Below are 12,709 nucleotides of genomic sequence, written 5' to 3'. Positions count from 1 at the left end.
CCACTTATGTGAAGCCCACTTACTCCAGCCTCATATGAATTATGAGACTATCAGTAACCCATTGCTATTAATGTATTATTAATTTATTAGTTGTTAAACATCAATGCACAGTCTTCCCCTTGCTGTCATTGGAGTTTCCAAAAGAAACAAAAACAAAAAAAACTTGCTCACAAACCAGCTTCTTATACTTGATCCTGCTCTGAAGCCATCACCCTACATCTGTAACACCATGAGTTTTTTCCCACAATGTCAAATAACCATCAAATTCTGCCCATTGAAGTCATTGACTTTTCTCTACGTAACAACAGGGTCAAATTTTACTCATGCATTGTCTCTGCAGGATCAAATAGAACGAAAGTGAGGTTGCTCACCAGGTGCAGTAAGTGTAGTTCTTTGAGCTGTATGTCCCTCTGGGTGCTCCACTTCAGGTGCGCGTGTTCCCCACGCACCTTTGATTGGACATTTTCATTAGCAGTGTCAGTTCAGCCCATGCATACTGTTTGCTCACTCTGACTGTCTCTGCTAGACGGTACTGGAACCTTCCCAGAACCATGTTTACTCTGAGAACTGTGGGATTTTCCTGCCTCACCGGTACCGGAGGAGCCCTTTGCCTCTATTGTACCAAGCCTCAAGGCTGCTGACCTGGCTGGAGAGCGAGATCTTTTTGAGGAGGTTACCTTAAAAAGGGTATTAGCGCTCCTCCTCTTAGAATCTTTAGAGGAGGTCTCTGAAGCCTTCCCCTATCTAGAAGGGTGTTTTTTGCTGAGGTCGAAGGGCCACTAGAGACTGTGGTGACTAATGTATAGCGGGAGTTCTCCTGACGTGGCTCTGAAGTGGGGGGAAGGAAGCACTCCAACATTAACAGTTGCAGCTTGATTTTGCAGTTCTTCTGTGCCCTGGAGGGCTTAACAGAAATTACACTTCTGTGAGACATGCAACTCACCCAGGCAGTGAACACACTTACAGTGTCTGTCACTGACCAGGATAGCCTCTCCCCATATGAGCCAATACTTAAATCCTACTGAACCAGACATGCCCCTCACAGGGAAAATTTCCCAGGAGGAAATTAAACAATCTTTCAATAACTAGTAATTAATGCTAATGTTGGTAGTCCATCACAAACTATGATAATATTGTCACATTTTTCATCTATGGCTATGCATTTCACTCTGAAGTTCGAACCCTGATGCACAGTCAGCCAAAATGAGGGCATGGGAAGTCCAAATCTATGATGTTTGATGATGCAGCTTTGTGATGCATTTCACATGCAGCCTGAAGACTATTTTGTCTATCCTGCTCAAACCTGTTACATGCTGATCTTGTCAGATACCCCCAGTGAGTCCAATTCTGAGCCATTTGCTTGAGTCCTTTGAGATAGATGCCAGCCTACTGGAGACTGCTCATCAGGTTATCTTTGACGCCCTTATGCGGACAACCCTTCTTTCTCTTGCTCTGCCTCAGCTCCCATACAAGATCGGTTTTGGGAGAGGGTGGTCTTCCAGTCTGATGACATGTCCACCTTAGGTCCACCTAAGTTGTGCTCTCAGTAGCATTTCCTCCGTGCTGGTTGTCTGTGCTCTCTCAAGGACCTTAATATTGGTCACTCTGACCTGCCAGCAAATGCTCATTATTGAGCAGAGGGAGCACATGTGAAATTGCTCAAGCTGTTTAATGTGCCATCTATAGAGGGTCGATGTCTCAGATCCGTATAGGAGAGATGTTAGGACCACTGCACTGTAGATCTTCAAAATTTGGTGGAGACACAAAATTTGTGTTCGTTAAGGATTTTTGTGCAGAGTTGGCCAAGGGCCTGGCAGGCTTCACTAATTCTGTAGGCAATTTCCCAATCAAGGGAACAGTCAGTCATGATGGTGCGACCCAAATACATGAACTGATTTACATTTTTCAGCTGTGTGCCTTGTATGAAGATGGCTGGTGCTGGGGCACTAAAATGAGGTGCTGATTGAAACAAAACCGCTGAGACTGATGGTAAGGCCAAAGAGCTGGCATGCTTCAGAGAATCTATCAACAATGACCTGAAAGTCACTATGTCTATGGTCCATCAAGGTGCAGTCATCTGCAAAAAGTGCCTTGATGAGAAGTCTCTCCGGGGTCTTGGTCTTAGCATCGAGTCTTCAAAGATCAAAGAGGGAGCCATCGAGTCAGTAGCAGATATAAATCCCCTGATCCAAGTCCCTTGTGGCATGGCTGAGGACAGGCAAAGAACCAGTTGAACAGCACTGGACCAAGTATGCAGCCTTGCTTTACTCCCTTTAAGATTTCAAATAAGTCAGAAAAGTTACCATTGGAGAGCACCTGTACTGTCATGTGGTCATGGAGCAGCCAGATTATTTGTATGAATCTTCTTGGGCAGCCCAGTTTATGTAGAATAGCACACAGACCCTCTCTGTTGACCATATCAAAGGCTTTGGTCACGTCAATGAATATTGCATACTGGTTCATGTTCTGCTCTAAACATTTTTCCTGGACTCGCCTTATGACAAAAATCATAGTACTATGAGCTGGTCTGAAATCACACTGTGCTTCTGGCAGATCCTCCTCAGACATGTTTGGAATGAGTCTGTTCAGTAAAATGCGAGCTAGTATTTTCCCTGCTATACAGAGTAGGGAAATGCCTCTGTACTTTCCGCAGTCAGCTTTGCTGCCTATGTTTTTGAACAGTGATGCAATAATAGCATCTTTGAAGTCTTGTGGCATTTCTTCTTCCTCCCAAATGCTACTCAAGAAGCTATGAAAACACCCCAATAGCCTTTGGGCCTGCTCCTTTGTACAGTTCTGATGGAATACCATCCTTTCCAGATGCCTTTCCAGACCAGAGTTCAATTGTTTGATGACTTTCAAGACTTCTTCAACTGATGGAGGGAGGTCAAGATCCTCTTTGATGGGTTTCTCAGTAATTGATCAAAGACACGCCAATTAACTGTGGATGCTCTATTGAGCAGACTATAGAAGTGTTCAACCCATGTCTGCATGATACTAACAAACTAAATAAACTAAGCAGAATGAACTCAGCAAGCAGCCGAGACACGCACAATGCTGACATGTGAAGCTCTGTTTTGGGCCAAGGCGGTTGAGAAAGAACTGAGGGCAGTTTGCTTGTACAGCTTGATACAGCCTCGGTGTGGGGCACAAGGATATTAGCAGCACATTCAGAGGTCAAATGAACACTGCTGATTAAAGTCTCCAATCAAAGGTACATGGGGCACATGAGCACCTGAAGTGGAGCGTCCATAGGGACAGCACTCGAAGAACAGACAAGTCTGTGTGGGAGAAAAATACTAGTTTTAAAACACAAATATCTTTCCTAATAAAAACAGCAAGAACAATGAAAAACAAATAGAAGAAAAACTGACTGACATGATTAAATATGATATTTTAAAAGCATCTTCCAGGACAAAAGTCATCTTCTGAGATAAAAAGCCAACTGATAGCTTCAGTGTTAACTTTTAACAACAAATGTAATGTTAAAGCATAAGATGCTTGTTTTAATGGACAAACTATCTACATGCACAGCGCTCTGCTGCATTTTGTTTGATAATAATTGTACACTAGTGTCTTTCATCTGAGGAGCTCAAAGAGCTTTTATATACAAACTTTAATTGAGCATCACAGCACCTTTCAGAGGTAGAAGTCCTAATATCCCTGTTTTATAAGTGGGCATGATGAAACAGGGAGGCCCAGTGACTTACTCAAGGTCATACAATGAGTCAGTGACAAAGCTGGAAATAGTATCAAATGCAGTCTAATCTTTTTACTTCACAGTCATCTGGACAGCAGTGTTAGTCAGGTTTTGTTTGGTTTATGGAGTATAGGAACTTGATCATGACTACAACAGCTTTGCCAGTGACAAAACCTTACATGTGCTGCATGGAAAAAATGTTTAAGGTGTCATTCACAATTTTAAATAAGATGTTAAAGTAGCACATCTCCTAGTGCTTTTCCAGTATGGATTTCTGTTTTAAATTTCTAGTTCAAAGCTGCAATGGACAAAATAATAATGCAAGATTAGCAGGAAGTTTTAAAACAACATAACTCACTGTACAATGGCAATATTTCTTGCAGAACCATTCTAAAATAGAATCACTCTACATGCATATAATTTACTATAAAGGAAATATTCAAACTTACACAACTCCCCAAGTAAAGACTGCTTACAGAAACAATAAGGTCATAATTCTGCCACTGAATACATATATAAAACTTCCTTTAAAGTTAACAGAAGCCATAAACTAATGTGTCTGCAAGCATAATTTGACCTTGAACATTCTTGTGTGTGTACACTCTTGACAGATGGAAACCATTCAGGATACCAGGACTACAGTAATTTGGTCTGAAAAATTTAAATAATGTTAAATACGTACTTTATACATGTTCTGAATACAAAAAGTTTTTTAAAATGTGGAAAGTACGAAAACAGAGCTAAAATTAAGATTTCAGAGTAGCAGCGTGTTAGTCTGTATTCGCAAAAAAGAAAAGGAGTACTTGTGGCACCTTAGAGACTAACAAATTTATTAGAGCATAAGCTTTCGTGAGCTACAGCTCACTTCATCGGAAAGAGTGTTCTGTATAATGCATTGTGACAATTATACATGAGCCTCACCATGGTAACCTCTGCACAATGGGTACTCTCAGTGTAGCTCATGGCTGCTCTAAAATACAGCCTGCAGCTGCCTTATTCTGTCAGTGTGGGATGAGGAAAAAGCTGATCAAATGCAGGGTTTTTTTGCGGGTGAAATCCATCTATTCAAAGAACATATAAGCACAGAAAACATTGTGGTTGTGTGCATTTACATTTGATTGAAAATATGTACATTTATAAGTAAATAGGTGCTATCCTTGAGTTCATGGAAAGCTGTCAGCACACGCCATTTGGTATCACAAAATGTCAGTATCCTTTCAGTACAAGTAGATAGCACTGAGCAAGTCAAAACAGAGTCTGAAACACCTCATCATGAGAAGGGGACAGAAAAGGAGCTTGTGGAATCCTACCCTGTTCCCCACACCCTCCTCACCACCACCAGCCAGACAAGGGAGGAGATTTCCTCACTTGAGCAGCTGGATAGGAATGGAAAGAAGAGACACTTTCTTGAATGGCATTTGAGATGGACACTAAATAATTATAGTGCAATATCTTGATATTGCTTTAGGATGTTTTTCTCAGTGCAAAATAAGCCGTATCACTGAGTCATGAAGCCACCACCAAATATATTGTTGCACACCACTGGGTGAAATTCTATGGCCTGTATTTTGAAGGTCAGACTAGATCATCATAGTGGTTCCTTCTGGCTTTAAACACTCACAAACCATTCAGGATATTGAAGACAAGTCCCTCTGACTCCGTTTGCTGTTGCAGTAGTTCAAGACTGAGTACACATGGGCACTCCTTTAAATAAATCATCTAGAGAGCAATAAGAACAGCTAGCAGAGTTTGAAAAAATGGAATTTGATAAATGTTCAGAGGAAAAAGTGTGGAAAGACAATAACTGCGAAAATACATTAGAACCTCAGAGTTATGAACTGACGATCAACCACACATCTCATTTGGAACCGGAAGCACACAATCAGGCAGAAGCAGAGACCCGGGGGGGGGGGGGGGGGGGAAGTACGTCAATACAGTACAGCACTGTGTTAAATGAAAACTACTTAAAAAAAGGGAAAGCAGCATTTTTCTTCATAGAAAAGTTTTCAAAGCTGTATTACGTCCAACATTCAGTTGTAAACTTTTGAAAGAACAACCAAACGTTTCGCTTCAGAGTTATGAACATTTCAGTGTCTACGAACAGGTGTTTACTTTGAGGGTCTGCTGTAGTGGTAAACTTTCAATAGCTATTTCTTGGCTTTCTTCCTTTATAAAATTCTCATTATAGGGAAGTTGTACATGTTCTGTGATTAAACAGAGAACTTTCATCTCCAGAGCTATTAGCCTATTCACAAGTCCTAACAAACAAGGTAACAGGCAGTTATCAAGTTAGCAAGTAGAAAATCAATACTGCTAAATGCTCCAAATTCCTCTGCATTTCACTCTGAAGATATATGCCTACAAGACCAGCAGTCCTCTATTTTTACAGCAGCACATTGGATGTAAATTGTGGAAAAAGTTATTATCATCATTTCATATTGTGCTTTACCATAAGGAAACGTTACAGGACAAAGTCCACCCTCCATTTCCTTTTAAGCAAAAAAAAAAAAAAAAAAAAGTGAACTTTTATCTCCCTTTGTAATTAGAAAGATCTGCAATTGAAATATTTTCTTCAATCACGTAAAAGGGAAAATTACACTAATAAATCCATTTATTTTCTCAAAAACTATATCTGTGCAAACAAGTTGACAAAAGTCCCAGCTTTTCTCTGTGCAATACTAACAGTATAGAGGCATATTACCTGATCACATTTGGCCTGGTTGGAAGTTAGAGACTAAGGACTCCTACCCTCCATCTGTTACGAGGCATCTCAGTTTTTATGTAATTGAAGATAATCAGCAAAAATTATACTGAACATGTAAAATGGTTTATATACTCAGGCAAAAAAAAAAGTATAAAGCTTTAAAAATATAATTAGCAATATATTTTAATGGAGTCTGATAACCATTCAGACTCGCACTTCCTGAGAATTTTGAAGTCCCTTCCTGATTCTAGCTGTCAGCAGTCTGCATCATGATCTCTCCCAGGCCCCCACTATACCCAACTATAACCTCCCAATTCCAGGAAAAGTAGATCAATAGTGTCAAAATATAAAGGCAGTAGTGGTCATTCTAAGACATTTTGGGGGGAAAACAAAGATGTTTCCTTCTAAGTGAGAGGGTCAAAATGTAATCTATTTCAGGGGACAGGAATGAGTTCTATACTGAGGCTCACACAACAAAGCCACAATCACAGCTGACTTTAGATGTTGAAAATACCAGTCTACAAAAAGCTCAAGGAGTCTGCCCAAGTAAGAGCTAAGTAAGAACCAATAAGAATCCTCAGGATTAGGCCACTGACTTTTAGAGAACACCAGCACCATTCCATAGTCCAAGTTATACAATTTCTTTGTCCCGTAGGATGTTTCGTGTTTAATAGACTATACTGAATTTTACAGAAGGAGCACAAAGTTTTCCAATCCCTGAGAAGGAGTCAGGCACAATATTTGCACTGACTTGCAAGGATGCGGGAGCCAAGTGCTCAAAACTGCCTGGGGATGGGGCAAGTTATGGCCATGTCCCCTTGTATCCCCACCTGCTGAACCTGGCCAGCAGCAACTGGTCTGGCACTGACACAAGGGCTGCATGTGCACATACTCTAAAGATATATCCGAGGGTCTTCCGCATTCCCCAAGCATCTTGCAATAAGCATAATGTCTGTGAGACTACCAGGTGTGAGTGGCCCTTCCTCAACTCTCCACACCTGCAATGTAGGCAATGGCTTAAAGCAACAATACCGCCCTAAACAGTGACCACCCACTATTAAATTGCAGCCAGTGCTGAGGTGAAACACCAAGTGAAGAAAATCATGTTCCATTTGAAACAGAATTAAATACAAGTATGCAGAAGTTAACCACCCCACACAGGAATGTGGCTAGAATAGTGGGATTATGAAATCATGATAAATGCTATGAGATATTTAGTGACCAGAAGTGGACATAAAAGATGGTAATGCCAAGAGCACAGTCTGCTCTAACAGCAAGCTAACAAAATCAGAGGGAAAAGTACCATATATTGAAGCACCAACAACTTCCTGCACCAGCTAGCAGTTCTTTGGAGATTTCCCATCAAAATGCGGATGCCACCTGATATTGTCTAATTTAAGAGACCTGAATGATGATATGGATGCAGAATACAGTCCGCTTTTTATTCTGCTGACCATCAGATAGGAGATAATCCTCTAACAAACTATTTCCTCATCCAGATTCCCAATCCACCAGTTCTAATGACAACTTTTTCTTCTGGTGGTCCTAAGATCACAGTAGGAAAGTCATTGTCTTAAATAAATCATAAAGTAGGTTTACCATTAAGTTTTAGATAAACAGATGTACTTATTTCGATTGTACATAAAAAACAACTGATTTTGTAAGAGAAAATCTCCACACATCAGCACAACAGCATAAACACTATGGAAGAACGCAACTATTAGAAAGTTCTATTCCATTTATGTAATGACCTATTCTAAGATGCAAGGCAGTTCTAAGGGAAAGCAAACCAGCGTGGAAAGATACAAGGAAACTTCCAACCTTGCCTGACTTCTGGGACCAAAGCATCTTGAAGGTTCATGGTCTTCATTTTTTTCAACTCATCCTTCTGGGTTCATCTGTGACTGGAACAGACAAGTCTCTTTCTGAGCTTTCTAGTCATGTTTTGAAGATTTAAGGGCTGAGATAAGCATCCAAATCTTCTGCGGCTCACCCTTCAGGGTGGGAGGGTCCCAGAACTCAGGCTCCCGCCCAAGCCCGGAAGTCTACAAGTAATGAAATAGCCCTGCATCCCGAGTCAGCACGCATGGGCCAGCCATGGGCTTTTCTTCGCTGTGTAGACATTACCAGAGGAGAGATGGGACCACTGATTACAGAAGTAAGATGATCTTAAGACACAGCAAAAATGCCACATAGGATTTGCAGCTTTCAACCAACAGGCTGAGGTAACAGGTGGGTATTGCAGTGCAGCCCACTGCCCCAGCCCCATATTGGATGGATTTTTCTTCCTCAGCATCTGCACGTCCTCTACTTAAGTCAGGCTACTTTGGCTTTATCTGGTTAAAGGCAAGTTTCACCCAAAAGGTAACTCCCCTTAATGGGCCAAGAGGAGTGTACCATCTGTAAACACCAGTTTAAAACCTGATTTGCAATTTTACTTTTGATTAAAAAACATTTTCTGAATTCACTTACAATGTGTCAGAGTGGAGTATGACTTATGTTAAAAACATCAAATTGGTGGTAAGGGAAGATTTTTAAAAATAAATTTACACTAGTTTTGCAGAGGATATAATTTTAACTGAGTATTATGGAATTTCCAATGCAGGTCTGCTTAAGGAATTCTAGTTTATGAAGATAAACAGCATGTTTATCATCATGAACTGAAATTAAAAAGGAAGTCTGCATTGCAGTGAACTATGGCTGTGTATAGCATATTTCCTATCACACGCACCCTGTTGCTCATCAAGTGACATGGATCCGAACTGTTTGTTAACCACAGAGGAAGGAGAATCTGAAACAAAAATGAGATTTCAACTTAAAATATAAGCAGCAGAAAACTGCATAGCAATGTCATGATCATATGTTAGTTTAAAATAAATAAAGTAGCAATGTAAGAAAGCATTTGGGCTTGTTTCTTAAGTGGCCAGTAATTTATAATGCATTTTTCAGCTGTGCTACAGGAGCAAAGCTACATGCTTCAGACCATGACACATTCCTTTAGGCGAGCATTTAGTATTTTCCCTAAAAGTATGCTGACAAGATATCCAAGAAGCTGTGCTTTTCCCTTCCAGTTTCAGGCATGTTAACCTATACTATAATTGTACCCAAAGACTTATTGTTGCAAGGATCTCAATATATTTATCAGCTTTTTCAAGGCAATGCTAGTTGGGATCAGATAACTGAGCTTAAATCAAAATGATGAACTATAATATATACCTAGAACTTCTACTGTGCCAGGAACAACACCTGAAGAGTCATGACTCTTAAATTCCATGCTCCCATCACCAAACTCAACTATATCTTAAATTAGAGAGAGAAGGTATGCCCCTGGCCCCGAGTCATAAGAATAAATGTGATCTAAAACTTCACAGAAGTTTCAGATAATATTTTTCACTTCAACAGGAGAATATGCAACATTAGACCCGTGTCTTCAAATATGGGTTTAAGAATTCTCAAGAATTTTTAAAGCACCTATGACCATAGAATTTAAGAGCTGAGAAGGGTTTCCAAATAGAGCAACAAATGTGTCGGTTTTTTTTTTTTAAATGTGGCCTTTAAATTCTAAAAGCACAAAATCATTTCAAGTTCATATACTGAATAATTCAACAGCTCTGCAGACTCTTGGCTGCTATAACCTGAGTGGAGTCTGATTAAAAATTCATGAAGATTTAAATTCTCAGTTATCAAATAGCACCATGGCAAGACTACTTATGTGAAGCTTCAATTTATAATGGAATAGGATCACAAAAGAAGATTTTTCTGTTAGACATTATCAGTTGATAGTTATCACTTTCAATGTATTTCATAGTGGACATAGACTACTGATGCAAAAATTAAACATCATCCGTGAAAGCTGTTTCCCTTGTCATCTCTAAAAAAAAACATAGATCTTATTTCTGTAACATTCCTAATTCCAGGTGATGCACATAAATTAGTTCAGCATTTGAAATAACGTAATAATGACTAAACTATTTATTCCCAGAGCCCTGCGCGGATACAAAAATGCGTATCCGCATCCGATCTCCAAAAATTGCCTGCAGATATCCACATCCGCAGATGCGGATATCCTCAGATATCCATGATTTGCAGAGTTGACCAATGTACATGGCAGAGGGGCATTGCTGGCACATGATGGCATATATCACATCAGTAGATGTGCAGGTGAACGATTGACCTATCAATCAATCAAGAGCCAGAAAAGTACCCAGAAGTCACCTACTACAGGACAGGCCCAACAAAGAAAAGAACAGAACGCCACTAGCCATCACCTTCAGCCTCCAACTAAAACTTCTCCAACGCATCATCAAGGACAGAACAACCTATCCTGAAGGACGACCCATCACTCTCACAGATCTTGGGAGACAGGCCAGTCCTGGCTTACAGACAGTCCCCCAACCTGAAGCAAATACTCACCAGCAACCACACACCACACAACAGAACCACTAACCCAGGAACCAATCCTTGCAACACAGCCCGTTGCCAAATCTGTCCACATATCTATTCAGGGGATACCATCATAGGGCCTAATCACATCAGCCACACTATCAGAGGCTCGTTTACCTGCACATCTATCAATGTGATATATGCCATCATGTGCCAGCAATGCCCCTCTGCCATGTACATTGGTCAAACTGGACAATCTCTACATAAAGAATAAATGGACACAAATCAGACGTCAAGAATTATAACATTCAAAAACTAGTTGGAGAACGCTTCAATCTCTCTGGTCACTCGATTGCAGACCTAAATGTGGCAATACTTCAACAAAAAACTTCAAAAACAGACTCCAACGAGAGACTGCTGAATTGGAATTAATTTGCAAACTGGATACAATTAATTTACGCTTGAATAGAGACTGGGAGTGGATGGGTCATTACACCAAGTAAAACTATTTCCCCATGTTATTCCCCCCCCCACCTCCCACAGTTCTTCAGACGTTCTTGTCAACTGCTGGAAATGGCTCACCTTGATTATCACTACAAAAGGTTCCCCGTCCCCTTCCCCCCTCCCCCCCTCCTGGTAATTACTCACCTTAAGTTATCACTCTGGTTACAGTCTGTATGATAACACCCATTGTTTCATGTTCTCTATGTATATAAATCTCCCCACTGTATTTTCCACTGAATACATCCGATGTGAGCTGTAGCTCACGAAAGCTTATGCTCAAATAAATTTGTTAGTCTCTAAGGTGCCACAAGTACCTTTTCTTTTTGCGAATACAGACTAACACGGCTGCTACTCTGAAACCTGTCTAACAGGTTAGTAAAACATGATTTCCCTTTACAGAAACCATGTTGACTTTTGCCCAACAATTTATGTTCTTCTATGCGTCAGACAATTTTATTCTTTACTATTGTTTCAACCAGTTTGCCCAATACTGACATTAGACTTACCGGTCTGTAATTGCCAGGATCACCTCCAGAGCCCTTCTTAAATATTGGCGTTACATTAGCTTTTTCCAGTCATTGGGTACAGAAGCTGATTTAAAGGACAGGTTACAAACCATAGTTAATAGTTCCGCAATTTCACATTTGAGTTCTTTCAGAACACTTGGGTGAATACCATCTGGTCCCAGTCACTTGTTACTGTTAAGTTTCTCAATTAATTCAAAAACCTCCTCTAATGACACTTCAATCTGTGACAATTCCTCAGATTTATCACCTAAAAGGGACAGCTCAGGTTTGGAAATCTCCCTAACATCCTCAGCCATGAAGACTGAAGCAAAGAATTCATTTAGTTTCTCTGCAATGACTTTGTCATCTTTAAGTGCTCCTTTTGTATCTCGATCGTCCAGGGGCCCCATAGGTTGTTTAGCAGGCTTCCTGCTTCTGATGTACTTAAAAAAACCATTTTGTTATTATCTTTTGATTTTTGGCTAGCTGTTCTACAAACTCCTTTTTGGCTTTTCTTATTAAATTTTTACACTTAGTTTGGCAGTGTTTATGCTCCTTTCTATTTACCTCACTAGGATTTGACTTCCACTTTTTAAAAGATGCCTTTTTATCTCTCACTGCTTCTTCAAAGGTGCTTTTTGCGTGTAAGGTTTCAGAGTAGCAGATGTATTAGTCTGTATCCGCAAAAAGAGCAGCAGTACTTGTGGCACCTTAGAGACTAACAAATTTATTTGAGCATAAGCTTTCGTGGGCTACAGCCCACTTCATCGGATGCATAGACTGGAACATATAGTAAGAAGACACACACACACACCCCATGAAAAGGTGGAAGTAGCCATACCAACTGTAAGAGGCTAATTAATTAAGATGAGCTATTATCAGCAGGAGAAAAAAAACTTTTGTAGTGATAAT

At 40.2% G+C, this 12,709-nt stretch overlaps 1 protein-coding gene across 1 annotated transcript in view; it reads right to left on the bottom strand.

The window, feature by feature from the left end:
- The window catches only part of DCAF6 (DDB1 and CUL4 associated factor 6), a 154,350-nt gene that overhangs the window by 47,027 nt on the left and 94,614 nt on the right, over positions 1–12,709 (bottom strand). Inside the window, 1 exon segment of the mRNA XM_043510068.1 lies at positions 9,136–9,195. Within this exon segment, the coding sequence (XP_043366003.1) occupies positions 9,136–9,195 (60 nt within the window).

The sequence above is a fragment of the Dermochelys coriacea genome, chromosome 1, assembly GCF_009764565.3.
Source record: "Dermochelys coriacea isolate rDerCor1 chromosome 1, rDerCor1.pri.v4, whole genome shotgun sequence".
Classification (NCBI taxonomy): Eukaryota; Metazoa; Chordata; order Testudines; family Dermochelyidae; genus Dermochelys; species Dermochelys coriacea.
The sequence above is the reverse complement of the archived record's forward strand: the minus strand, read 5'-3'. Positions and strand labels throughout refer to the sequence as shown.